This window comes from Alexandromys fortis, unplaced genomic scaffold (genome assembly GCF_014885135.2).
Source record: "Alexandromys fortis isolate MF-2015 unplaced genomic scaffold, M_Fortis_MF-2015_v1.1 scaffold_77, whole genome shotgun sequence".
Lineage (NCBI taxonomy): Eukaryota > Metazoa > Chordata > Mammalia > Rodentia > Cricetidae > Alexandromys > Alexandromys fortis.
This window is the reverse complement of record NW_026067967.1, coordinates 7,364,064-7,377,855: the sequence shown is the minus strand read 5'-3', so window position 1 is coordinate 7,377,855 and position 13,792 is coordinate 7,364,064. Positions and strand designations below refer to the sequence as shown.

Below are 13,792 nucleotides of genomic sequence, written 5' to 3'. Positions count from 1 at the left end.
CCCCCGTGTCAGGTCTTGGTCCGTCCATTTCCCGGCCCCCTTGTCAGGACTTGGTCCGTCCATTTCCTGGCCCCCGTGTCAGGACTTGGTCCGTCCATTTCCTGGCCCCCGTGTCAGGTCTTGGTCCGTCCATTTCCTGGCCCCCGTGTCAGGTCTTGGTCCGTCCATTTCCCAGCCCCCGTGTCAGGACTTGGTCCGTCCGTAGCTTGAGTGACGAATGCACGCATTCCCTGGCAACCACATTTTAGCAGGAAGAAAGGAAACGGGTAAGTTAATATTTAATGTATTTGATTTAATGCAAATAAAATCCAGATTAGCTAAAATAATACAACATATCCTCATTAGAGTTATTTTTAAAAGATTTACGTGTGTGTGTGTGTGTGTGTGTGTGTGTGCCTGAACATTCATATGTGCACCACATGTTCAGGTTCCTGCGCAGGCCAGAAGAGGGCGCTAGATCCCCAGAGCTGGAGTTGCAGGCAGTTCTAAGCCATAGGAACCAAAGACAAGAGCAACAAGTGCTCTTAACCCGTGAGCCATCACTCCAGCCTCTTAGATAGATTAAAAATAATTTTACCTTGCTTTTCTTCACAAGAAGCCTTCTAAGTCTAGCATGCCTTAGACTTGCCATACCTCAGATCAACCCAGGAGTGTTGAAAGTCCCAGGTACAAGTCACTCTGTTCAGTGATAAATCGCAGAGGAGAAGGTTGGAGTTCAGGAAACTGGATGCTAGGTCCCTTACATAAGGCCTGGCTCCTCAGCTGGGATGCACACAGACGGCATGTTACCCTTCCCTTTCTTTCTAGCCCCCTACACACACACACACACAAACACACACGTGTGCACGCATACATGCACACATGACTATATTCATGTTCTCATTCTCATGTTTGCTTCCTTCCCTTCTCTCCCTGAGTAACATCCTCCCAGGTGCCTCCTCTATCAAAGCTCCCAGCCAGCTTCCTTCTTATGAAAATGTGCATGGCACACACTGTGGTGGTGTGGTTATTCTCTTCTCTGCAGAAAACTCGGTAACAATAGGAACCTGCCGCCAGGGTGTGGTCAGGAGATGGTTCTGATGGATGTGGCTAGAAAGGAGGTGGCACTTGAGTTGGGTTTTGGAGGGTGGTTGTGCTCAGGTGAGTGGGGAGAAAATTCGCAGAAAAGCCAATTTAAAGGCCGCTGCATTTCAGGCCTTCTATTCTAACGTGTGCTAACAAGGACAGGCAGGTTTCCGTCTCCAGAGCTCATAATTACAGGTTATTTCAGAAAGGCTTATGGTAAGCTCTCTGCTGACCCAAGCCAACATTGACCACTGATCTTTAATCCGTGGGTTTACGCTCAGCTTAGAATACAATTCCAAGACTGTCAACTTTGGGGCTTCTGTAAAGACCATTCTCTATGCCGTTCGTCCAGTGATTCTCCGGTTAGCGGGTCCTTGTTGGCTGATCCAATACCAGATGCTGTCACTACCCCAGGAGCTCGTCCACCGTCTCCCAACACCCCTGGGATCCAGGCAGATAATATTCTCACTACTTAAAATGGGGAAGTTGAGGGCCTGTGGGCAAACTCACTTAAGGATGGCCCAGCCTTCAAAGCCAAGGTGGGAACAGCGGGTATAGAGCCCAGCTTTAATCCTCACCTAGCACAGCCTCTCGCTGTGTTCACAGTACATTGTGCACCACATGGGATCGTCCATCTGCTGCTCCAGAAAAGGGATCCTGTTATTACTGTCTGCTGCGTCTGCTCGTCCTGCAGACTGCACCCCTGCTGCATCTGTAGGCTCTTCCTCTTCACCTGGGTCCTAAAACCTAGAGTGCAGAGCTTGCCTTCCCCACACGAGGCCCTGGGTTTGGTCCCAGGTACACCCAAAACAAAAGGATGAGAAACCAGAGTTCTGCTCCCAAAGGTGAAGACTGGTCCCCCTTTTGTCTCACCTTGTTCTTGTCTGCTGCAGGCTTACTCCAGTGGCCTCCGTCTTCTCTCAGGAGGCACCCTGGGCCCTTCCTGCTTTCCAACTGAGCTGCAGAGCACATTTTCCCAGATCTGTCACCTGTAACTACAGCCCCAGGAGATCTGGTGCTGTCTTCTGCCTCTGAGGGCCCAAGGCATACACTTGGTACGCGGGCATGCATGTACATACACACAAATACATATACACACACATGCATATGCACATCGGCCTGGCCTACAGCTGGTGAAGAACTCTACTCGTCCTGGAGACCTTGGCCTTTTTTTGGGTCATTTCTCTGTCACAGACTCTTAGCCTTTGTTCACACCCACATGGTACATGTCTGAGGTTTTGCATTTGTGTCTTGGGTTCCGTGCATGCCTGGCCCATAAGAGTAGCAAGTGTGGCTTCCTCTGCTGTTAGATCCCAAGCCTAGCACTTTGCCTGTGTGTGGAGATGCTCGGTGTTTACTGAAGGAGGGGGGAGTAAATGAACCGTCCTACTGCGAAGCATGTGTCACACCCCTTTAGTAGCACAGTGGACCCCATGGGACAGACTCCTGGAGTCCTCCGTCTGCTGTGGAGCAGTGATTCACTGGGGGGCAACTGTGACTCAGGGGGTTCTGCCCAAGTGGTGGCAGAGCCATCTGGTTTTCTCTTAAAGTAACATGCAGCTGAATCCCATGGTTACTTTGTGTCAGAATTTGTTAGTAACTTGATGGTAGCTCAGCGCTAGAGTATCTTTCAAAGACTTCATCTCACAGTTTCTGTCATTGGCCTCAGGAGCCTCACGCTTCCTTTAGCTTCTTTCCAAGCCTGGTTTTAAATTCTGAGAACACTCTCGGGCCAGGGCTTTAATTTCCCTGCCGGCTTCTTCTGTGAGATTGTTGTTCCCCTGGCTTCCCTGGCGAGTGGTAGAGGGTTTTCCCCTCCTCATTTTCAGTATAAACAGCTTACTATTCCCAGGTCCTGAGTGCTGTCCAGACACTGCACGGGGTCCCCAGCTGTCATTCCTGAACCTCTTCCCATGTTCTCTTGTAGGATATTACTTGCACGCCACATAAGTGACATCAAGATGGGCCGTGTCTGTTTCTACAGAACCATTTTATAGTCCCCCCTGTCCGCTGCCCGACTGAGATTTCAGTGTGTTATTAATGTGTCCTAATTTCCTAATGTGAACGCTGATGGATGATGGAGCTGGCTTGACCCATCCAGGACCTCCCCGTGGCCCCATGGATCATATCTTTGTTTTCCCCATCCCAGGATTTCAGCTTTGAGGTGGAGCTCAGGCAGGAGGCTCCCTGCCACGTCTCTGACCTACACTGGGGCTCCTCCCAGTACACCCTGGGGCCTGGTCGTCCCTTGCTGTTTGCCTGTGGGACTCTGTCTTCTCCGGGTGCCATCACTGCTCAGTTGAAGCCTTCTGAGGCTCCTTGTTCAGCTTCACTTTTTTACACTGTTTGCTTATTTTCGTCAGACTTTGGCAGGAATCCGTCCACAAAGGGCCCAGGGGAACAGTGGCCACAGGCACACATTTCAGCCCGTGCTTTGGGCCCAAGATTGTTTCTATTTTTATTTTGTTTGGAGTTTTTGTTAACATCGGGGCAAAGATTAAGCACTTACTTATCTGGTAATGGTGAGAGGCCCTTAGATCCCTCGCCTGTGGCCAGGAGACCCTGCTTAATACTGTTAACCCCACTCTCTCCTGGGAGATAAGATCTAGCTGTTAAATTTGGCTTCCACTTGATCAGAGAGGGGGGGGAAAGGGGAAAGATAAATCCCACCACTGGCTAAATTTTGAAAAGAGAATAGTAGTCTAATTTATGGAGGTTGTTTTGTTTTGTTTTAAACTAACTTTATGTCATAATTTCTTAGCTGCCAAAAGACGTAATCCTACCTCAGCTTCGCCTTGGCAACCTGCTTTTGGCGCCAAGCACAACCCTGTCACTGCTCTGCGTTATTTTAGCAGTAATCTTTAAGAAGGTGAGAAACGATTATTGCTTTTTAGCACAGTTGACATGATATTGGCGCAGAGCAGTGCCTGGAGCTTCAAACAGCCTGATGGCCAAACACCAACCTAAACACCTCTAGGTAGAGCCATGAGGTCAGGCCTGCAAGGGAGAGAAAGAAGATCAAGTGTTATCTAAAAGCCCCCCCCCCCTTTCTCCTCTCCTCTCCTCCACTCCCTTCCCCCCCCCCCCCCCCCTCCCCCCCCCCCCTCTCTCTCTCTCTCTCTCTCTCTCTCTCTCTCTCTCTCTCTCTCTCTCTCTCTCTCTCTCTCTCTGTATCCCTATTCCTCTGAGTTGTAGCTGTAGATTTTGGCTGGGATCCTGACGATCAGGATTTAGTGTTTTGACCAGCTGTGATCTGATAATGTCTCTCAGAGGAGAAATTTGCAGAGATGGGAAAACTTACCTGCGGCTGAGAGCTGCACCCTCCCCCACTACTCCACAGCGAGAGCCCCCACACCCACCCCTCAGCCTGCTCTGACAGATAAACATCGCTTGGTGAATCTGAAAGGGAATAGGAGGAATTATATTCCAATGAAACCGGCCCAGCTTCATGAACTCTCTCGATGCAACAGCTTTTCATGGTTTTCTCCCCCTCCACGTTCTGTACGGCTTCTGCACGTGATTAGTGTGAGGATGCCTGACGGTGGTGCGTGGAGCTCTAGGAAGAAAAGACGTGAGCAGGCTCCCCTGAGTCTCACTCCTCTTTGGGGAACCAGAGCAAATGCAGCAAATGCAGGCACTTCGGTAGCAGCAGAGATTTTAAGGTCCTGGGAACCAACACAGAGAAAGGCGCCAATACGGAGCTAACATGGAGAAAAAACTATGCTTCAGGGGTTCCGGGACAATTGGAATGTAGACCTCAGAGGTTTCTGGGTCGTTCTTATGGTCCATACGCAGTTGGTAGATCATCTGAATAGGGCATTTTAAGCATTTCTGTTTTATTCAAAGGCTTTCCCACCCCATACTTCAAGAGGGAAGAAACTGCTCATCCCTAGCAGGCAAATTTCATTCCTTGATTCAGTACTTCTTCTCGAACTGTTTTACCTTTGCCTCGATGCCTTGTTTCACTGGGTTTTTTTGTTTTTGTTGGGAGTTTCTTGAGACAGAGTATCAAATTTGCTGTGTAGCCTGATCCTTCTGCCTCCACCTCCCAAGGGCTGGGTGACAGGCACGCACTACCACCCCCAGCTTTGCCAAGGATTTTAAGTATGTTACTTTATTTAGTCTTAAGCAAGGTCAGATGATCTATCACGGAAAGGAAAAAACTGCCCCGGTCATGTAACTAATAAATGGGGAACTTGTAACTCCGAATAAAGGGATGATCAAGCCAGACTGGGAGTGGAATTCAGGCCTTTGGATGTCTTTAGATAGAGCTGCAAAGAGCAGGAAGGGCTGACTGGGCAGATGAGGGCTCCTGGAATCAGATGGACAGCAACCACCCTCACCTGGAGAGCGGTAGAATCCAAACCTAACCCAGCTGTCCTCTTTGACCTTTCAACTCCAAGCCACTTGGCCTCTTGCCCTGCTGATGCTTGACCTTTGAAGTCCTTTCTGTCAAACAGCAAGTGTTTGCTGTTAGGTCATTTAGCTGCCCGTGATGTAATTGGGTTATTTACCAGTCTCTCTCTCTGTCTCTGTGTCTCTCTCTCCACTAAACAATGTCCAATAAATCAGCAGTTCCGATAGCTTGGAGCTGTTGTGGGGTTTTGTTTTGTTTTAAATAAATTCTTTATAATTGTAACCTTAAACCCTAGATACAATGTTTCCAGTCTGAACCTATAGCAAGCTAGAAGATTCACTTTCTCAGGGCTCAGGACTAAAGAGAATCAATGGACTCCGGCAGCCTGAACTTTGGCCTCTGCCCCCAGTAAGGAACACACAGGCCCCTGAGCAGGGGCTGGATGTCAGGGAAAGCTACCATGTTTCCTCTACCTCCCTTCCATTGGCGACACTGCAGGTTGAACCTAGGGCTTCACTCAAGTTGAACTTAAATATTCCCATCACTGAACTGTATCCTCAAGTGACTTGGTGGTGGTGGTGGTGGTGGGAGAGAGAGAGAGAGAGAGATTAAGTGTAGAAATTCTTTTTTAAACACGGCTCATATAATTTACAACTTTCACTTGAGAAGCAAATAGTCAATAGCATTTGAAAATTGGTTCCAATTAGTAAATGTGAATTTCAGCCTATTCAGTCAGATGAAGTTATCATGAAGCAAGGCCATATGCAGACAAAAGGAACCTTTGGTAAAGCCTTCAAACCTGAGCATCAGTATTGTTAGTCGATCATTGGCCTTTCTGTTCCTTGACATTTTTGCTTGTATGTATTCACTAGGCAGGTTTCCTAGGTTGGCTGCCCACCCCCACCCTGTGAATCCCAGGATCGAGCTCAGATCATTGGTCTACGAGATAACCAACAGCTGTTGGTTTTCTAACAGTAAAAGTTTAGAAACATCCTAAAAATGAGGGAATGATTAAATAAATTACAACATTTTGTTCATTAAAGCAGCCTTTTAAGATGCTGCTCGCCCAGAGGTTTTAATAACACATGACAACAGGAAACAGAATTATGCATGTACCACACAATTGTGGTTTTCTTAATTAAACATAAAATTGAAATCTGGAAGAAAAGCATCCAAAATTAATAGTAGTTATTTGATGGGTAATAATATGATAGGGTTTTTTATGTAGTTTATATTTATGTTGTTTTCCTATGAGTATAAATTACTGTAATAATTGAAAATGCATGCGTAGTTAATTTTAATGCCATTATTTAATACCTTAGCTATTCAGAGCTCAGCTTTCTTTAAAATCTAGAATATTGCTAAGATTCTACATGTAGAAACACCCATTCTGAGCGGCTAAAATTAGCATTGCAAAGTTCACATATAAAGCATATCATGTTTGTGACTTCGGCAATTCAGCACACAGAGCTCATGCAACAAAATGTCACATGGCCTCCACGTGTGTACTCACGTGCACACTGCACACAGTCCTTAGTAATCAGCTTAGAAGAGCAGGGGAACTGGTCTGCAGAGTCCTGCAGCCACGGGAGGAACACAGAGCAGCTCCCGCCCTGTGCCAGTGGCCCTGCAACCCCTGCAACCCCTGCAGGCTCTTCCGTCTGTCACCACCTAGCAGTTCATATCGGTAGCCTAATCAGCAAGAAATGCCTTTTTTCTGCATTTTAAAATTATATAAAAGCTCTTAATATTAAAATCTTACAAGGTTTTTCATCTCACACAGCTCAACCCTAAGAGGGAAGAGACAAGAGCTCTAGGTAGGTACACCTCCTTGCCGGGTATCAGGAGCTGACCTTGAACTGATGACCCTCCTGCCTCGGCCACCCTAGTGCTAAGACTGCCCACGTGTCTCATCTGGCCTCACCCCCTTACCATTTACAAGAGAGCATGTTTTTTATAATTCTCCCGTTTATATCAAACACTCCCGTTTCCTGAGCTCCCATCAATACCTGAGTGACCTAGAGGAGAATGTCACTCCGGCTGCCCTGGGAGGCCTTGGAATCTGTCCGAGAGATGAGGGTAAATGGCCAGGCTTTGAGTCTGGGTTACTGAGGAGGCCTCAGCAGTGACATTCGGCCTGGGCTGTACCTGCCTTAGGACGCAGACAGGGTTAGGAGAATTTGGGATGTGATGGTCAGCATGGGCTGTAGGACAGACTGGCCCTGCACAACCCACTCACTGGTGCTCCTGTGGCCAAGGCACGGGGTTCAGGGGCCAAGAAGGTAACAGATAGATGTCAGGAAAGTATTGCTCCCTTCCCTGTGTAGCTGGTGGGAGGGAAATCATATCTTCCTGTAGTGTAAAACCAAGGAGAGCTGTTGGGGAGTGTAAGCACAGGTGAGGGCCACTGAAATCCCTTTGCCCCATGGTAAGGGTGGTGTGTCTCTGATTCCTTGTCTCCTCTGTCAGCAGAGCAGAAAGTGAGGGGCGGTGCCAGAGCTACACACAGGGCTATCAGGGTCCTCACCCTTCACACTCAAGAGCCGTGAAGTGCCCGGCTTCTGGTTACACTCAGTGACCTGTCCTACAGCTCTCTTCTCTTCTGGGCTTGTCCATGCTGAGGTGACAGTCCGATAGCTGCTGGGTCTGTTTAGATGTGCTTACCTGGCCAGCCTGCAGGGTTATTCACAAAGGAAAACAAGGTTGGCCAAAATACAGCTCAGCGTGGGTTTGACATCATAGTGACGGAAAATCTAGACAGTCCAGCAGATTTTGTGTCTTGTCTTAAGAACTAGAAACAGTCATTTGCTGGTTCACTTGCTCAGTTGGTGTGTAGCTCAGGAACCTGTTCTTGTTATGAAGCTCACTGACACCGTGCTGTGGCCAAACGCGATGTGCCGGGTCTACGGAGAGACACCTCGTGGTGCCTTTTCCGGGGAATGAGAGACCATAGTGTAACCCAGAGAATGATCGGCAGGCAGCTGCAGGCCTGTCTGTGGACACCGGAAGCACCGTAGCTCCCTTCTTCTTCGTCAGAACTTAGCTGACATGTAATTTGAAAATGTTGCCGGAGTCATTGTAAATGCCCTTCTGCAAGTTCGGAAGCTCCCTGGAGGCAGAGCCCTCCCATTTCTGTCTCTCCTGCCGCAGACCTAGATAGGTAGCAGCCAGTTGGCACATGGTTTCAGTGCTGCCATCGAGGAAGTTGTGCTGAAGCTGATTCCACTCGCAGAGTCACACCGCGAACTGCAGTCAGCGCTCCCTGCAGGCTCCGCTGGCACAGTTGCCCCCGTGCCTCGGGCTCTGGCGCTCTACACCGCTAATTGATGGTTACTTATTATTTCGGACTTACTCTACTTGGCAGTGCGTTTGCGAGGCCTGAGTGAAATGATACATGTGAAATTAATTCAGAAACTAAGGTTGTGTGTGGCTGGACAGCGGTTATTATTCCTGGCTCGGAGAAGGCACTGAAGACCAAGTAGTATGAAGATGTATGTGGCCAGCCTTGTAAAAGAGAAGCCGTTTCCCATGGTAATGGGTTCCCTTGATGCTCTCCGTGTGGTTCTCTGTACCGGGAGATAAGTAGTGGATGTCGGAAAGACCATCCATCAGCAGGCTGCCCTGGGAAACTCACCCTGCTCGGCCGTCGGATAGAACAGAGAGCGCTAGGGCCCAGCACCGTTCGCAGAGATGAGTTTCTCTGCAGAGGCAGTCAGCCCATAGCCTTCAGCTTTTCCCCAACTGACGTGGTTTCTGTCGCTTCTCCTACCTTGGGCATTCCTGTCTTAAATACATTGAATAAATCTGTATCCTTGAAGCGTGCTCTGGTGTTTCTTGCTGTAAACCCTGTAACAAATACCACCATGGACTGATAATGATCTAATCCTGTTTGGGGATTTGTTTTTGTTTTTTATCTCAAATCTAAAATATGCAGTTACTAATATGCTAAATTATGCCTCTGGTCCTCAAAGGTCTAAGCTGAGTTCTGAAGTAACTTCTCCTTTTCACTTGTCTTCTAGTGACAGACATCACACCTCCAGCGCCATCCCTGTTCCAAAGAGACAGAGCTCCATGTTTGGGGGTGCAGATGTAGGCTTCTCTGGGGGTATCCCTTCACCCGACAAAGGACATCGAAAACGGGCCAGCTCCGAGAATGAGAGACTCCAATACAAAACCCCTCCTCCCAGCTACAATTCAGCACTGACACAGCCCGGGGTGACTGTGCCCACCGTGGGAGACTCTGAGAGGAAGGTCACACCGCTGTCCTCCTCCTTGGACACGTCCCTGGACTTCTCCAAAGAAAATAAGAAAACAGGAGTAGTTCTGGGTAACACTGTAAGTGGAGACCATGGAAATTCGGACTCCAGCCAGCAAGGGGAAGCCCTGCCCGGGCACCTGGCTGTGAATGGGACTGCACTGCCCAGCGAGCAGGCTGGGTCTGCCAGTGCACTGCTGCCAGGCCCCTGCCTCCCGGGCCCCTCAGCTGAGCTCTGCTGCACGGTGGAACAAGCAGAAGAAATCATCGGACTGGAAGCCACAGGCTTCACCTCAGGCGACCAGCTGGAAGCACTCAGCTGCATCCCCGTGGACAGCGCCGTGGCCGTGGAGTGCGACGAGCAGGTGCTGGGAGAGTTTGAGGAGTTCTCCCGGAGGATCTACGCCCTCAGTGAAAACGTGTCCAGCTTCCGCCGGCCACGCAGGAGTTCCGATAAGTGAGGAGAGGGGGCAGACAGCGGGACCAGGGAGAGCCCCCGCCCTCCCCCAGGCCCAAGCTGCACTTGACCTTTTTAGTAACTCTGGACACTGGGGATCAGTGGAGGACATTCCTCAGAAAGGCTGACTCTGGGATCACTGGGTACCGTGGGGCCAGTCTCTGAGATTTGCTGTCCAGGCCTGGTGGTGGTTTCCAGGTGAGGGTCACCCTCTCGCTTACAGCTCCAGTCATCTTACAGGCATCTCTCTGCGCTTTATTTACACGCGGGTGTTTCCCCCAAAAGGAAGATGATAATACGTATGTAGTAGAATGAACGCTCCTTTAGTTTCTCAAAATGTCCTCGCCATTGTTCGTAAAACTTTGCAAAACGGAATATTCAGAAACAGCTTTCTGCAGCTTCCACTTCCTGAGAAGCCCATAGGTGGCCCCTTAGGCTGATGAATAAGAAGCAGAGGGAGGGTCCTTGTCCGGGACCCTCCTGCAGATCCCACTGGCCCTACTTTCTCAAGATGGCTCACGCACCCTGAAAGCTGGGGCAGTAGATTCACTAGTCCAAACCAGCGGACACGACACTCTGTCCTGTCCAGTGTGCCGTGTCCTAATGCAAACCTTTCCTGTGGTGGATCCCAGGGGACCCTCAGAAACCTCAAGGTCGCCACAGTCAGGGGGCAGCCAGCTTCCTTTGGGGCCAAAGTTTTTATTTGGACAGATGACGTGGTCCAAAATTGGGCACACCTCTAGCAATACACGCCCCAGATAAAGACCCCTAGATGTAAACCCCAAGTCAACTTAGTACGTTTCAGTCAGCAGGAAGCCATCATACATGACGACGTTACGTGGAGTCAAAATATTCAGTTTGCAGGGGCGAGGCAGCTGAGAGACAGTTGGATCGAGAGACTGGATGAAGCATAGACAATGTGCAATTTCACAATGTTAAATTATGTTTTTGAGATCCATTGTCATTCTGATTCCATTTTACTGTTGCATTACACATTACACATTATGTACCCACAGACATTGCCTCAGGGTTGCAAGCTCTTAAAGAAAAATTTATCCATATATCCATGTATTGTATAGAATAAAAATTGAATTTGCTTCACTTGACCTGATCTTCCGCCACCCCCAGTTTTGGTTTGGTTTGGTTTGGTTTGGTTGAGCTTGGGTTTGGGGGATGGGGGGGTCATTTTTCCCCCTCTAAACCTGAATCTCTTCGTGTTTCATCCTGACAAGGCTGCACCATAACTAAGCTGATGCTGCTATTTCATTTGAGTTTGCATGCTGTGAAGAGCGACACATACTTCCCAGCTGTATTTATTCCCCAGTAGTGATGTCCCACATAGCTCCTGAACTCGCGAGTCCCATAATTGTGTCCATATTATAGCCGAGCGTCCCTAGGCCACAGCTTTAGTTGGCAGCTGTGCTGCTGGATGGGCTAATTTGTGCCATAATTTCTCTAGACAGCGAACGCACAGACTTACTGCACAGCAGACAGCTGTCCTGCAATTGGAAACCTTTGCTTGGTCTGAGGAAGTCCATTATTCCACTTGTGGGGGTGAGGCTTCTTCACAGGGTCCTCTCATTGGCTTTAGAGTCAGAGTGGGTGGAGGAGATGCTGTGGGCTCCTGCAGGTAGAGGTGTGGGAAGGTCGGTGAATGCCAGGTGATCTGTGACCTAGGGCTGGGATGCACCTGAGGCCTCATGCCAGTGCATCTGGGCACAGTCTATTGCCCTGCCCCTGAGCCTGTAAAGCGGCACAGAGACCATCAGTCTTTGCCCTTCTGAACCTCCTAAGTGTGGACTCTGAAGTGACTTCCTCAGCATGGAGCCGTGCTTTTGCGTGGGTCCACATGGCTCTAACCCGATGGGTTCTGCCCATACCTTTAGCAGAACCCGCGCTGCCAGTGATGTCTGCGTCCAAGTGCTGGTCAGCTTGAGGCCAGGGTGAGCATCCTTTGATACTTGCTGTGTCCTGGGCAGAGCCTGCAGCAGCTACAGTGTGTTTTGCCTTTGTTTAAAGTGGCCAGGGTCAAATTCACAGAAGATCTCTCCTACTGGTCTTTTAATTAGCCTTGTACATCACTAAAAGCAATAACAAAATTTGCTTATGAGGCAGAAATGGGAACGACAGGTTTGCTGCTACCCTTTTCTGAACGGCGAAGAGCCCCTTCAGCTTTCACGTGGTTGAGACAGTTCTAACAGCCTGTACAGATTACACAATGAATATTTGATTGTGTTTTCTCTCTCCATTTCCCCTTAACCACGTTACAAATTACAGAGGTTTATTTTGCCCTCAGAATATTAGTGTTGGAAGATTGTACCCAGCTGTACTTTTTAGCAGTTCTAATGGCAGCCATTTATCCTGACCTAACTTGTTATTTAAATAAGTTTTAAACCACCACCAATAATGAATGGCATGTGAGGCCGGTCTGTTGGTAATTGGAGGGAAACTCAGCATCTGTATTTATAAAATAAAATGGGAGTAGTATTTATCCTGAAAGTTAAAAGTATATGTGATTTCTCCCGTTTTGAATTTCATACCGAAGCTGAGTTAACTCCGAAAACCTGTTCTTGCGCAATCAAGCAGTCGCCCATTGATTCTCAAACCCACCCTGCACTCGTGCGTGGCACCGAGCTAAACAAAGCGAACAAGGATTGCTGAGTTCTCATCTCTGCCGCATCCTCCAGTCGAGAGTTACAACTATGTGAGCAATCCGCTAAAAATTCCCTGTGGTGACTGATGGAGACGCGGTCCAGGTCAGAGCTCACGTTATCGATGCAGGGCACAAGGCGGATGGAAGTCCAGAGGTGCCTGGAAAACACTCAGCATGGATGGATCTATTCTCTTTCTCACCGTCGTGGCAAAAGCCACCGAAGGGAGAAGGGTTACCCTGGCTCACGGTTCCAGCACACGGCCACCATGGCAGAGACGCCATCGCTGCGGGCACTAGCGGTAGCTGGTCACGCGACTCCACAATCAGAAAGTAGGCGAGTGTCAATGCTGAACTTGTTTTATTCAGTGAATTGGTGCCACCCACAGCTGGTGGGGCCCCTACCTAGTTAACCTAACCTAGATGACCCCTCGCGGGCATGGCCCGCAGCCTGACCCCTGTGGGACAAGATAGCATGCCAAGTTGACAGTATCTGTCACTCCAGACAGATCCATCGGGCCACGGCAAAGTCCCTTTCCTGCTGGTTAAAGCAGAAGCACAAGTCCCTAAAACTTAGAAATTGACGGGCAGCCGCCTCTGAACAAGGTTTGTAGACACTAGAACAGTCACTACCCTGCCATCCAGTTAAAGTCCTTCAAACAAGGTCTTATTTTTAAACATACAAAAATTAGTACTGACTTTTTCAAAATTGCCTCAGGAACCGGGGAGATGGTGGTGGACACAGGACGGGGACTGAGTTCAAGCCTCAGAACCTGTCAGAAAACCAGAGGTGCGCTTGTGCCAGCACTGGGGAGGCAGGCAGGGCTCCTGGTCCAAAGCCAGTGGAAGACACTGCCCCAAAAAGCAAGGTGGATGGGCTGGCAAGATGGCTCAGGGGGGTGGTGACCTGAACTCGATCCCTGGGTCCCACGGTTGGAAACCAACCCCTGAAAGCTGCTCTCTGACTTCTCATGCATGTGGTGTGGTCCTGTATTCATGCACACACAT

General features: G+C 49.1%; 1 protein-coding gene across 1 annotated transcript in view; it reads left to right on the top strand.

Annotated features, from left to right (window-relative positions):
- Uvrag (UV radiation resistance associated) overlaps positions 1–11,240 on the top strand; it is a 208,816-nt gene extending 197,576 nt beyond the window's left edge. Inside the window, exon 15 of the mRNA XM_050154442.1 lies at positions 9,442–11,240. Within this exon, the coding sequence (XP_050010399.1) occupies positions 9,442–10,138 (697 nt within the window). The 3' untranslated portion in view covers positions 10,139–11,240. The remainder of the gene's footprint in view (positions 1–9,441) is intronic.
- Positions 11,241–13,792: the final 2,552 nt, after the last annotated feature.